This window comes from Anastrepha obliqua, chromosome 5 (assembly GCF_027943255.1).
Source record: "Anastrepha obliqua isolate idAnaObli1 chromosome 5, idAnaObli1_1.0, whole genome shotgun sequence".
Taxonomy (NCBI): domain Eukaryota; kingdom Metazoa; phylum Arthropoda; class Insecta; order Diptera; family Tephritidae; genus Anastrepha; species Anastrepha obliqua.
In genome coordinates this window covers 1,658,481-1,673,553 of record NC_072896.1, presented here as the reverse complement: position 1 = coordinate 1,673,553, position 15,073 = coordinate 1,658,481, and the positions used below count along the sequence as shown (strand labels likewise).

The 15,073-nt window shown below is 38.2% G+C and overlaps 1 protein-coding gene across 1 annotated transcript in view; it reads right to left on the bottom strand.

Moving 5' to 3' along the window:
• Window positions 1-949: 949 nt before the first annotated feature.
• LOC129247249 (uncharacterized) overlaps window positions 950-15,073 on the bottom strand; it is a 58,281-nt gene continuing 44,157 nt past the window's right edge. Inside the window, exons 5-7 of the mRNA XM_054886299.1 lie at window positions 14,217-14,339; window positions 13,936-14,119; window positions 950-2,371 (exon numbers count right to left, since the gene is read on the bottom strand). Coding sequence (XP_054742274.1) covers window positions 1,083-2,371; window positions 13,936-14,119; window positions 14,217-14,339 — 1,596 coding nt within the window. The 3' untranslated portion in view covers window positions 950-1,082. The remainder of the gene's footprint in view (window positions 2,372-13,935; window positions 14,120-14,216; window positions 14,340-15,073) is intronic.

Sequence of the window (15,073 nt, the reverse complement as noted above, 5' to 3'; positions counted from 1 at the left end):
ACTGTTTGTTTGAAGACAGATCTCCTGTTTCCTTCGGTTTGTCCTCGTTCACCACCTGACCCATTCGCTTTGCCTCTTTCCAGTTTGGAGAAGGCAGAACTAACAGCGCGGTTGTTAAGGCCGATGATGTCACTATCTACACCTTTCTGAACAGAAATGGCAACCATATATTTGTCATTCTGGGCTGGCAAACCATAGCTATCGATATCGCTAGTTCTCAGTCAGCTTAAAAAACACCCGATACATGCATATATAAAAATGAATTAAATATAAGCTAATTTTTAAGAAAAAAAAGTTGGAACAATAGAAACACACCGACAATTCGATTAAACAAAAACAACGACTGGCAAGAAAATTAAATATTTTGTTCGAAAGAGAATTAAAGTTATTTAGTTGTTCTTCCTCTGTGATATTTGTTTCATTTAAATTAATTAATTTGTATGTGTTTTAACTTACTTAAATGCTATTTATTAACCCTTACGGCAAACTAATTTTTATTTTATTTTATTTTTATTCTTTAAATTGGTTGAACCAGCAAACATAATAGCACAGCGGATCGACTTGACCAGGGCATTTTCGGGTGCTGTGTCACTACAATGAAGAGCTTTTCTCCTATTAATACATTAAATGCTTTTTTAATAATTATTTTACCATAAAGAATAAATATTTGACTATAATTCTATTTTTGGCATACATTTCTATTTTCATTTACTTACATAAAAATTATAGTTCTACATTTTTTGTCGTAAATCAAAATTATTGACTATCGTATTTTCACAACTTTTTAGGTTTTTCAACTACTTGGGTATTTACACACACTGCTGCTTTGGTGCCATTAGAAGCAGCAACAAATTCTTATTTCTAATTTCTAATTTATTATTCTATTTTTCTTTTTTTGTTTTTTTGTTCTTTTTGGGCTTTTCCTGTTTCTATTAAAGTAGCTTTTGTTTCTTTGCTTGCAAGTCAACGCGCCGCTTACGGGTCTATTGTTTCATTACTTCATTATTTATTCATTTATTTTAAGCTATTTATTATTTCCGCTTGTCTTTTCAAGCATTTACTTATACTACCATTGGCCGGCATCAGCACTCGCTCCAGCAAGGACGAGGAGGCGCGCAGTTTCCTTGCCAATTAAACGGCAACGCCTTTGCTTTCGCCAACACTTTATGATTTTCTATCGACTGCAGTTGCACTTTACGCAGCTGCTGTTGCTGTTGCTGTTGTTGTTGCAGTTTTTGCCTCACACCGGGTGATACTGTAACAAAATCGTCAACATGTTGACAATCAAAACGTTGCGCAATCATCATCAATAATGTTAGATCCTTTGACGCGTCCTTAGCGAAATTGGCAATCGGTTGATTGTTGCTGCCGCCACCTCTGCTGCTGCAGCTGTAAGTGCCGATGGTATGGCAAACGCCAATTGCACCATGCATGGCAGCACTTACATCCGAACCACCAAATGCCAGTTCGTTGAAAATTATTGCTGAAGGAGGTGATGGACTCCTGCCGGCAAGTGCCAGCGACAGCTGTTGATTTGCATTGCCCCGAAAGCGCGCCTCGTTGTGCAATATTGCTGTGCTTTCACGCTGCTCATATTGCTTCTTTTGTGTTTGTTGTTGTTTCAACACTCGCAATTTTTGTAATGGATTTGCCGCCACCATCAACAGCGTTCGTGGAAATCCCCAGAGTCTTACACTCAATGAATTCAAATTTTTTGTAACGCAATTATGATAGGATTTTTGTCCTTTCAATGTCCGTTTGACTAACACCGTCGTTGCAGGTGATTTTGTTGTCGGTGATGTGACTGCCCCACCTTTCGCATCATACGTTGCTGCTGCTGCTGCTGCTGCTGCGTCTATTACTTTCGAGAGCAACACTGTGACAGTAAATGTTGCCAATGGTGGCGCGACAATCGAGGATGCTTCTCGTAGCTTCATTGCTTGCCCCGCTTCCGCCCTCACTAATTTGTTTGGCTGCCTTTGATGGCTTATAAAATGGCGTGTCAGTGCGCATACAAAGATGCTCGCGCAAATAGCAGCGAAAATATAAGCAACGCTTTCACCGACACAAAACAGCTCTAACGCGGCCACATTCTTCATTGCTGTAGCTGCTATGCCTTCTCCTTCTTCTTCTTCTTGCTCCTCTTCTTCTTCTTTTCCATTACTTGCTTCACTTATCCATTTGATATATCGGTGGCGCTGCAAGTCCTGTTCCATTACAGGTTGCTTCTGCTGACTACTGGATGCCTGAATGGCTGCCGCTGTCGCCATCAGACCAGTCCAAATGTATTTCCAATGCATTTTGAGAGCTTTCGCATAGATGTGCGCTGTCGTATGGTGTACAGTTGCTGCAGAAGATGTGATGTCGGCCGCTAGAAAGGGAGACAGACACAGAATGGAGAGATGAGAAACTGAGCAAAAGAGTTTTTGATAAGCAAGAAAAATTGTGCATTAGTGTCAATCAATCGGAATCTCGAATGTAATTTATTGTATGTTTTCGTACAAAATGGAGAGCTGCTGCGCTTTTTAGATAGAAAAATGCACAACTTTGTTGTTGTTGGTGCAAATGGAGAGGTAGAATCGAAAATATTTCATTACATTATTCAAAATGCGTATAGAGAGAAATTATTTATAAAGGTCGTAAGGTGATTGGAGATCTCTACAAAAAATTATGGCCACGATGTTTAACCCCTAAACTTCTAGTGGCAGCGCCAGAAACCAACCACACATTAAATCAAAATTAATTCATTAAATTTATTTTAAAACGACTCTAAGCAGGCTGAAACATAAACATACACGCCAGGCATGTCGTAGCGGATGTGCTCTTCTCTAATTTATTTTTACACCTCGCCAAATGCATTTTGCAATATCAAGCATTTGTGGATGCTTAAACGTCTTCGGTTCTGTAAGAGACCCATAAACAAAACTCTTTGTAAAATGTCTAAAACTGAACTGAAGAGTTGTGGAACAAAAATCTTTAAAATGGAATAAGATTCCAAGTATATTTTTAATTTCATAGAAGAAAAAGGTGGGCATTTAAGAATTAAGTAACACTGCCGTTCTATGGACATTCCGGTAAAAAAATATATAATACAGGGTCGCCCATATTCGACGGACCCATCTGGTAACCCTGTATCTTTTGACAGAGACGTCAGATCGCTTAATGTCAGATCGCGTTGGAAGCGTCAGTCCAAGCAGATTTTTACCATGGAACAGTACACGCCATGCAAGCGCTCCCAAATTGTCGAAATTTACATTCAACAAAAGAAGTCAATTGTGAAAACTCAACGTGCGTGTAAAAAATTAAATACTGTGAAAAGTGCGCCTTCTAAGAACACCATTAAACGTTTGTACGAAAGGTTTTCGACTGGTGATGCGACCAAGGCGATGGGATGAGAATATTGCTCTTGTACGGGCCAGTGTTGAGACGTCGCCAAGGACATCCCAAAATCGCCGTTATCAGCAGTTGGGCATTGCTCGGACCACTTTACAACGAATTATATGCATTGATTTGCATTTATTCCCGTATAAGATTCAATTGACGCAAAGATTGTTGCCCGCGGATTTAAAAAAAACACATGGGTCCGTCGAATATGGGCAACCCAGTACGAGATGTGGCAACCAATGGTATTTTCTTTTATTCTACTCAACATCAGGGGTATTTGTCCGAAAGAGTTTTGTGCTACGACAGCGACGTTGAAGCTATCGACTACAAAGTTACAGCTGGTGTGGTAGGTCCCCTACTGTGGAATAGCCTGCACGATGGTAATTTGCGTCTCCAAGTATACAACGGAGTATCACTTATTGGTTTTGCGGATGATGTATCAATCGCTATGACCGCAAAACGTTCCAGAAGATAGAAAATATTGAGCAACATACCATAGAAGTGACTTAGGAATGGCTTGGCACGAAAAACCTAAGGATGGCTGCTAAAGGGTGGTTAGGTTTCAAGGGCCGGTGTTGATTTTGAACAAAATGCAATTTTCTTAAGAAATTATTATCATTGCTCTTTAGTGTGATAATATTGGTATGGCTCAATTACGTATGAAACAAAATATCGGTCAAATGGCTGCCACGGCCTCGGCGGCACACCTTCATCCGATGGTCCAAATTGTCGATGACGCTGAGGCATAATTGAGGTTCTGTGCCGTTAGTGTGCCGAATTATCTCATCCTTTAGCTCTTGAATTGTTGCTGGCTTATCGACATACACCTTTTCTTTCAAATAACCCCAAAAAAAGAAGTCCAACGGTGTCGTTGACGTTTAGATGTGGTTCACATTCAACATCGGCCCTTGAAATTTTACCACCCTTTATAACACAAATCCCACTGCTATTTCATTTTGTACAAGTTTTTGGCAAAACGAGTTACTGCAACTTTCCAAACAATCGAGCGGTATGAATTAGCATTGGCCTACGACTATTCGAGAACCAGAATTAGTAGTTTAAGAAATCGTCAGCTTTGAAATCAAATACAAATAACTATATTACAAAGGTGCTTAGCTGCAGTTACGTTTTTTTTTTATTTGATAGAATTAAATTCCACTCCGTCTTAGGTTCAAACATCATACCATTCCAAACCCGCTGCTGACAATTTCCATTGAGACCTTATTAATTTAATACCTCTAGAAAATGGAAGATGAACTCTCTCACTCCATTTTAAGTTTAGTCTAATTAACGGAGAAATTGATTTTACATCTCCACTGAGTTGTTTTCATTAGAATAACTCTACTTAGATCTTATTCGTGCCCTGGGAAGCTCAAAGCTCGTATTGCTCTCCCCTTTGCTACTTTTATGAGATCTCAAGCTCTATTTTTCTCGATTTTTCTACATTTTTTATTTTTAAGAACCAATCAAAAGCCACCAAATTTAAATTCAAGAAGCAGTTTGGCACGCTACGCATTATTTTTACTCTCAAATCATGCTGCTCAAAGGGATTCTTAGAAACTAGTCCAAAAAGAATTCATTTTTATAGCTGTCTTCTTCGTCAAGACAAATTGAAAGGGGACTTGCTCTACCAGACGAATTTTCCCCGGAAAAGCAAAGTATAACGGAATAATATTTGTGAAGCCGCTTGTGGGATTACAGATTCATTAAAATTCATCAAAAAAATTGTTAAATATTTATTCGCAGATTATTTTACAAAACAGCTAATAAAATTTCAGACTCCATATTGATATAAAAATCTTTATATCTGATATCTGAAAAAACGGAGCTGGTGCTATTAATCAGAAAATACAAACCTCCATACTTTTGACTTCCCAAATTAAACGACCACGTTCTCCCGCCTTTATCGAAAGTGAAGTACCTTGGAGTAATGCTTGACTCCAAATTCCATTGGAAGCGACACATTGAAAATCGGGAAATGAAGGCCAGTATAGCCTTCTATGCAAATCTATGTTTTGAAAAAAATCGGTACTCAAGCCACAGGTCGTGCTGTGGATGTACAACGCAGTGGTTTTGCCAGATTTAAGGTATGGATGCCTGGTTTGGTGGAAAACTCTTCGGAAGGGCTAAAATAGCTCTAAGCTGGGGAGGGTGCAAAGGACTGCATGCATTGGCATCACCGGAGCATGTAAAACTTGCCCCAGTGCTGTCCTGAATGTCCTTTTGCACTTACTTCTCAACATCGAATTAAAGGATGTTGGCCTCTGGAGTCAATCTCTCAAGGGGCATGGTAGCATTTTCAGGCAATTAAAACCGTATTTCTCCGAACTTCGAACATATCTCTCTATCCGCAAACTAGGTTTGAGGGTCGTGCTAGGCAAACCTTTTTAAATAGGCAAGATTGGATAGAGGGGGAAATCTGCGCCGAAGCTTGCACCTCTGTCTTCACTGACGGCTCCAAGATGGAATCGGGAGTCGGAACAGGGGTTTTCTCTAAATCAGCTAATTGATTTATCTGCTTTAAACTGCCGAATACTGCTAGTGTTTTTCAGGCAGAAGTCTTTGCGATTCTGCAGGCATGCAAAATGCTTAGGGAACGTGGGACCGAGGGAGATATTAACATTTTCTCCGATAGTCAAACCGCGATTAAGGCTCTGACGACGCCATGGTGCAGAACCAAACTAGTAAATTCCTGTAAGGGGGAGATCAAATCTCTTGGGTGTGCAGGGTTCTCTGATTTGGGATCCAGGACATAGAGGAGAAATTAAATTGCTGATGAGCTTGTCAGGAAGGGGACTGAATTGGCCTCAGCGCCCTCCTACCCGCTCATCGGCATCCCACTGACAGTTGTTAAAGGAGAACTGCACAAATTATTTCTCAGGAAAATCGCAGAAAAGGTAGATCTCTATTTCTTCATGTGTTATTTCGAAAACCCTTTGGCCCCAGTACAATATACGGAGGACTCAGAAAGTCCTTTGGACCCCTCGCCATTCAATTTTCAAACACTTAGTAGTGTTTACCAGTCACTGGACGATCGGCACACATGCGGAAAAGCTAGTGTTATCATTTAATCCCCATTACAGAAGCTGTGGGGATCTTTCAGAGAAGGAGACTGTTGAGCACTTTCACTTTAAATGTCCGGCGTTGTCAGCTAGACGACTAAGGTCACTGGGTGCTTTTTTCTTCGAGACCCTTGGGCTGTGCGCCAACCTAAGTCCCATTAATCTTCTTCATTACATCAACATTAATACCGTTATGCGACCAAATTATATTATTCATGAGCTTACGCGCGGGGATATACAAATTATCAGTACTTAAATGCGTAAAAGAACTCTGCGTAGAAGGAAACTCGTGCGAGAAACATAAAGCCCGCGAGATGTATTTGGAAATGATTAAATTTACTCTGAAAACACTTTGGGTAGATACCAAATTAAGAGAAATACGTTACATGTGCCATGTGAACTTATTTTGTAACGGTTTTGTAAATATGAGCAGCAGAGAAGCAAAGCTGAAGAACAATAAAAATTGATTGTTTTCGGAAGAAAGTGGGTAAGTTCACATACACACGCACATATTTACATATTTGAGTAAAAACTAACATACCCGCATTTCTTGAAAAACGCCAGTAGCCATTAAATAAGTTGAAAACAAAAAAAAAAACGAGCCACACTGGTTCGAAATCTGCGCAATTGAGGGCAACTCAGTGATGAAGCACGCAAAGGGCATGCGGGTGCAAGGCGCAGCAAAAAAGTGTAGGAAATGGTAGTAAATTTGCACTTTGTTGACACTTTGGTGTATGTTAACATTGCATTTGCATGCATTATGAACTGTAAGTGCCAATCTGAGGCAGCGACTTGTCTGCCATGCTCCATCAGCCCTCAGCGATCAGTGCCCATATGAACGTAGCCATTTACGAAGCAATATCTCGCAGCAATGCAATTTTTTTTTTCTGGCAGAACGACATACATTTTTGCCTTGACTTTGCGGCGACATTTTCAGTGTCTAGAGTCGTTAGCGTTGTTGGCTACTGATTGGCTCACTTGCTTCTAGTAGCACAGTGAGTATCGGTGGATTCATGCCTGCCAGTGGGAGCTAATGTATGCGCGTATGTGTGCTATAAATATCTTTGCATATTTTAATGCGCTTTAGCTTTAGTTTATTATTTTGATCATAAGCAGCTGTAGCTAAGGAAGTTGCTAAGGCAGCGGCTACAACACTTGTAAAAACACACCAAAGACCCACTGTCCTTCCACCAGGCTTCAGTGGCACTGGCTTAACTCAATTTAAGTTTCACTATTTGTACATGCAGAACTATGTGTGTGAAATCTCTGCGCTCTCCACTGCACACTGCATGCCTGCTTCGGAAATTCTTTGCGTCTGCTTTTAGGCGTGTTTGCTTGAATTTGTGTATGTCAATGTTGCCTCAAGTAAGTGGCAACACTTTAGTGAAATTTCTTTTTTATTTACACCCAAAGGGCATGTTCTTTCACTCCCTACACCATATCTTTGCTCCTTCCTTCTTTATCATATTTTCACAAATATTGAGCAACAACGTTGACGTTGTCGTTGTCGTTCGATGTATTGCATGCTTTGAAGGCGGATAACGTCATGCACTACTTTATTTAGACGTATGGCGGCTATGTATGCATGAATATATGAGCATGTGTTCAGCGAGGCTGTTGAAATTTGTTTGCATTTTGTAAGGTTTGTGCGTGTGTGTATGTGTACCAGTACGAATCAAACAGGCGCGTTGCGATGTGTGTGACATTATTTAGAAAGTGGGGGCGGCAGGAAACTCACGAATTGAGAATATGGCGTTGAAATATTAAGGAAGTGCAGTAGAAGGAGTTCCAAATTTGTATACACACACCAACACCAAAAGTCGTTCTCTGTTAAAGTTGATTTGCTTTCGATTAAATATGCGTTCGAAGGAGTGGTGGGCAAAGGAGGTCGATTTGCTTATTAAACGAAGCGAGAAATTTGAAGTTTATTGCAATTTGCATTAAATAAATAGCTTCCAATGTTGACACACATTCAAGTTTTTTATGCATATATATGTGTGTATGTGTGTAGGTCGGCACACATGGGCTTCATTAAAAATTGGTGAGTATGAAATTTAGTGGCGCTGGGTTTTTAACGTCATTAAATTTGTTTAGATTAACACTGACTTGAGGAACCGAGGAAGGTGCAGTGACCTAAAATATAAAATTATAAATAAAAGAGCTAGACAAATTAAAGGCCTAATTAAAGAAATAGTGCTAAATTGTTTGAGCTCATCCGAAATATGGAATTATTAGCTTTTAATTGCTTAAAGATGGCTTAGACAGAGCTTAAATACTGCCAAATGAGTCTAGCGCTTGAATATATTTTTATATTTTATTTTGAATACACTAGGCAGGCACGTAGAAGTGGCAGTCGGTCTCTAAATCAACTCACTTAGACCGTTGCAGATCTACTGTTATACCAGTTTACCTGATACTCCTCGTTGAACCCTTTTATTTTAAGTGCAAACACATTGATTAAGCTGACACTTGTATCCCCAAGATCCTCGGTACCATTCAAGGACGATGAGTCAAAGAATCTAACCTAGTAGAACTTTACTTATACATTTTTGATATTTCTAGTAACGATTTCCTTTTTCAATAAAAAAAATTATTTTCATTATGTGACATTATAATATTACGATATTATTGCCATAGGCCTAGCGAACATGTTGCGCATTTCTTAAGAGAATAAGGGACGAAAACTTCAACACTTCCACACATTTCTATTTCTTCCATTTCTCGTAAGAATTAAATTTTCACACAACTATTTTGACAATTTTGTGACTACAGATAAAAAAGAAAAGCTCGACAGCACTCACTCTCACTTTTTGCAGAGACTAGAAAATTAGAAGAGGTAAATTGTCAAATGTCAGAAATTAAAATAAATCCTCTCTTTGATTAGCAAAAAAAATATGTGCTCTCAGCACAAGCCGTGCTTTAATTCGTCTCGTTACTAACACTTCCGGTATACTACTCTGCCTCGATCTAAGCACTGCGTTACAAAAACGAACTTTTTTTCTGTCCTATGAACCAAATATACTTTTTCAGAAAGGGGAGAAAAAATAAAAATACACGTGTATCGGCGATTTTCATGTACACGACAGAATTTTTTTTTTTATGTATAAAATATAGAGCTCGTAGCAATTTTTAACCCTTTTTCCGTGATCCAATCGCGCTGAATTTCTACAGGCAGACTCGTGGGAATGTTTTTATTATGTAAAATTAAAAAAAAAAAATTTTATCAATTCTCAGATTTTCTAGAATTTTTTTTTTTTTTTTTTAAATTTTTTTTCTAAATTTTCGGCATAACTTGAAGGGACTCCAAATTTTTAACCAGTTAACTGTGATTGGCGAGTATACTCGTCATGCGTGTAAATTAGTGACCATTGGCTATTTAAATTACAATTTTTGAGAAAAACAACACATATTCTCAAATTTCAAGATGTTTAGAATATTTTGAGGCTATGCCGGAATAAAACAAACAAATAGAAAATATAAACAGTTTGAGATAATGTCATGCTTCCCCGTATGCACTGATTGAAAAAGTTCACCATTTCGCATAATGAATTTATTTATGTGCGATGATAACGTTTTTCAGATGTTAACCTAAAAGGGGCAAAGGCAAAAGTCAAAAAGTGGATTTATAAACTAGAAAGCTAACTCTTGTGTGTCAGTGCATATCTTACCAAGTGGCGGCGGTTCTTATCAAATAAGTACAGTGCAACGTAAAAATTTCAAGTGCGTAAATATTATAAAGTTGTCCAGAAGTTCTGTAAATTACTATTGTTTTATTTTTAGTTCATATGTCCCCAAAATGAGCAACTATCCAACTATCTTTTTCATCCAATATCTTACCAGCGCAACTTACTCTGTCATTGACGAATATACTCGTCATAGCTCAATTCTGGCGACACAGTTAACTGGTTAAACAACTTATTAACCTTTAATTTATTGTTTCATACAACACACTCTGTGCCGTTTGTGTGTTTGTTACAGTTCCAGAAGTTCCGATCATCTTTTTGCTTTTGTGTACATTTGAAGGTCGCAAAAGAGATCAGCATTACACTGAATTCAAGTGGAGGCCGCGAACATGCTACAAAGTAGGCGTAGAAAGTGTAGAAAATCTACCATTAGTGCGGCCATCTCAAAGCGTTTTGCCATCACTACACATTAAGCTCGGTGTCGTATCAAATTTTGTTAAAAAATTGGATCGTGAGGGCGAGGCGATTGCAAGTTTGCGCAATATTTTTCCGAAACTGAGTGGCGCAAAGATTCATGCAGGTATTTTTTTACGAAGGCTTTTAGTAACTTTATTTTTTTAATGATGTTTATAATTTAAGGTGTTTTCAGTGGTCCGCAGATAAAAAAAATAGTTGCAAGTTATGAATTTTCATTAAAATTGAATGCTATCGAACAACGTGCAACAACACGAGCTGACAATTATAAAAATATTGGTGCAGAAATGATTTCGGCATATGGCGAAATGAGCATATTAATGTCGCTAAAGATCCATTTCCTTCACAATCATTTAGATTGTTTCCCTGGTGATTTAGGAACTTGTAGCGATGAACATGGCGAAAGGTTCCATCAGAACATTGCAGCTATTGAAAAGCGCTTTAAAGGACAAGACATTACGCATATGCTTGGCGAATACTGTTGGTCTATTTGTCGCGATACTGGCACAAATGCTTACAAACGCAAAAATAAAAGGCCTAAGTTTTTTAATTTTTTATGTAACAATTTTTAATTTTAATATAATAAAATTAATAAAAAAATTCGGGGTTTTATATCTCTATTGTAATGCGGAGTGAAATACCTTTCTTTTGATACCCACATCGGCATATCTCATGTAATTTTTTTTTTTTAATTTCGAACAGGTGGCAACCCTGTGAAACATTGTCAGTGGCAACACCTAGGTGAAAAGTCTAGAAATGTGATACACTATCCGTGTGCCCAATTTCATTCAAATCCGTTAAGCTAATCCTGAGATCGTGTGGCTATACAGATATGCATACAAGAATTGCTCGTTTCAAGTTATAAAATACAAAAAAAAAAAATTCTGACGTGTATATGAAAATCGCCGATTCACGTGTATTTTTATTTTTTATCCCCTTTCCAAAAAGGAGTTTTGGTTCATAGGACAGAATGTGTGTAACGCGGTGAAGTGAAACGACATTAGTTATCCGTTGCTTTCTCCCTGATGTTTTCAAGCCATTCTTCGAGTACAATTTTTTCTTAACGTTTTTAATAGCTGGTTTTTGTCATTCACAAAAGTGGCTGTATGACTGGAACGTAGCACACTATCATGCTTTCTTGTTGTTTTAAACTCTTTGCGTTTTCATACAAGTTTCCAACGAGTCCTCGGAGTCTGTTGTTATCCTTCCGCACAAGATATTTTCCTGTGTGGAAACAAAAGATTTCAGGCAGTCTTTTTGCTCAATTACCGCCGTGGCCGAATGGGTTGGTGCGTGACTATTACTCGGAATTCAAAGAGTGAACGTTGGTTCGAATCTCGGTGAAAGATCAAAAAATTAAGAAAAAGTTGTTTCTAATAGCGGTCGCCCCTCGGCAGGCAATGGCATACCTCCGAGTCATGAAAAAGCTCCTCATAAAAATATCTGCCGTTCGGAGTCGGCTTGAAACTGTAGGTCCTCAAACATATATATAATAGGACTATGAATAAGTTCCTTGCGGTTTTACAACAGATGGCGTAACTTGATTATTATTCCATCGATCCACATTTCCAAACATTCATTGGAGAGCTACTGTCGTAAGGCACAAACGTCAGTATAAGTTTTTTATTTGAAGCGTAAACAACAATATTTTTACCACACTTGAAAATGTCGAATTTCGTGCCAAATAATGTGTTTTTGCGGGGAATTCTTCTTCATTATTTTAATATGAAGAAAAAAGCAGCCGAAAGTCATCGTATCTTGGTGGAAGTTTATGGTGAGCATGCTCTAACTGAGCGAACGTGCCAGAAGTGGTTTGCACGCTTTAAAAGTGGTGATTTTGGCTTGGAAGACGAAGAACGTGAGGGTGCGCCGCCAAAGTTCATGGATACCGAATTGGAGGAATTGCTCGATCAAGATCCGGCTCAAACGCAAGAAGAGGTTGCAAAAACTTTGGGAGTTGATCAATCAACCATTTCCAAACGTTTAAAAGCCATGGGAATGATCCGAAAGGTAGGCCATTGGGTGCCGTATCAATTGAAGCCAAGAGACGTTGAACGCCGTTTTATGGCATGCGAACAACTGCTTCAACGGCACAAAAGAAAGGGTTTTTTGCATCGGATTGTGACTGGCGATGAAAAGTGGGTCCATTACGACAATCCAAAACGTCGGGCAACGTATGGATACCCTGGCCATGCTTCAACATCGACGTCGGCGCAGAATATTCATGGCCTGAAGGTTATGCTGTGTATCTGGTGGGACCAGCTGGGTGTTGTGTATTATGAGCTACTGAAACCGAATGAAACGATTACGGGGGATGTCTACCGACGACAATTGATGCGTTTGAGCCGAGCACTGCGAGAAAAACGGCCGCAATACGCCGATAGACACGACAAAGTTATTTTGCAACATGACAATGCTCGGCCACATGTTGCACAAGTGGTCAAAACATACTTAGAAACGCTCAAATGGGATGTCCTACCCCACCCGCCGTATAGTCCAGACCTTGCGCCATCCGATTACTATCTCTTCCGATCGATGCAACATGGCCTGGCTGACCAGCACTTCCGTAATTACGATGAAGTCAAAAAATGGATCGATTCGTGGATTGCGGCAAAACCGACCGAATTTTTCACAAAGGGAATCCGTGAATTGCCAAAAATGATGGGAAAAAGTAGTAGCAAGCGATGGACAATACTTTGAATATTAAATTTGTAACCATTTTACGTCAATAAAGTTTCAAATTTCGAAAAAAAAACCGCACGAACTTAACCATAGTCCTATTATATATATATATATATATATATAAGTTTCACAAATAAAAAATAATTGCCTGCACTAATTGTTGTAGAATTCTTAAATAATTTCAATTATATTGTGTCGATTCAGTTCTTAGAATTTATGCTGCAATACTCGCACCTCCACCACAAATACTTCATGAAACTATTTTAACTTTCTTGATCTATAATAATAGTTTGTCGAAACATACAAATTTGAATACTCGTATTTCATTTTAAGTTTCAAACAAAATATTTTGAATTAAAATTCAAACCAACAATTTGTAAATTGAGCCACTGTTTGTTAAAAAAATATGTGGCAACTTGGACAGCTGATGAGCTTTCAAATACAGTTAAGTCTAAATTAACTATCAGAAAATGTCCACTTTACAAGCATTTAAAAACATTAAATGTTATTACCACTTTTACTTTTACTCTTACTTTTTTAAGAAAAATTCACGTATTAATTTCCGAATTGTTTTCACGGCTGTCCACATTCAGTAATTATATTTAATCTATGCAGTTTACTTTTATTCACCATCCCCCACCATAACTCACCTGAATATGTTAAAAAGGATTCATTATGATCCTCGAAGCCATCACCGCTCGCGTGCTGCTCATACGGATAATTATTATGCATATCGTATGAACGCCCAGAGGCCATAATTCGTGGTCGATCCTCTTCGATGACACTTTCGATTTCCTCCTTGAATATATCAAATATGCTTGCAGTGCACTTGAGCTGTTGAAACGAAAACACATACACATAAACATACAACTACTTGCGTTGGCGTGTACAAATGTGAAATTAATATTTATTGAACAGCACAGCAAATTACCCTCATTTGTCCTTTAATGAAATGTTGTGTGGTCACCATGAAATGCAGAGCGCTCACCACCGACTCCAAATTGCTCTCTTCATATCGTTCGATTTGATAGGTTTTTATGTGATGCAACGGCACCTGAAAAGTGGCAGGATATATCGAAATATAAAAACGGGAAATTAAAGTTCATCATCGCTCAAGAAAAAAAGAGAAAGTAACTTAAAAAATTATATTTATTGAATGCACTTAATACAGAAATTTTTTCAAAATTGAGTTTTTTTACATTTCGTTAATAAAAATGTCTAATTAAATACTGCTGCGGCATTAATTACTTAGTATCTTCAATAAAAACCTTCTATGGAAAAAACTCGCATTTACAGAAGTTTATGTGTATCCTCTCCTCTGTAGATAAAAGTAATAAAATATAAATAAAAGACAAATCTCCTACTCGAAAGTACCTGGGCACCTCGACCTCAGAATAATTTTCTCGAAGTCAGTGAGAATCTCTAAACTTCTCGCTGCTAAATACTCAAGACAGAGAGACAGTTCTTGGTGCGCGTGACTCATCTTTGGAATTCTCTTCCACAAAATTTACTATCTATAAGTAGCATAAACACATTTAGACGCGAACTTCAGAGATTTATTAGCACTAAGATAGATAATATTAATTCATAAGAAACTTTTCTTGCTTATTTAAATGTTAATTTGATTTCTTTATGGCTTAGCTATGACCTCCTGCGGGTTTTATCACAACATTCTGGCATTGCGTGTTGCGTTCGCGGCTTCCTCATTTTGTTTGGCTTGGCTAGCTTATACTTCGTCTTCTTTTGATTGCCCCTCTTAGTAACTTCCAGCTTTAATCCATTTTCTCT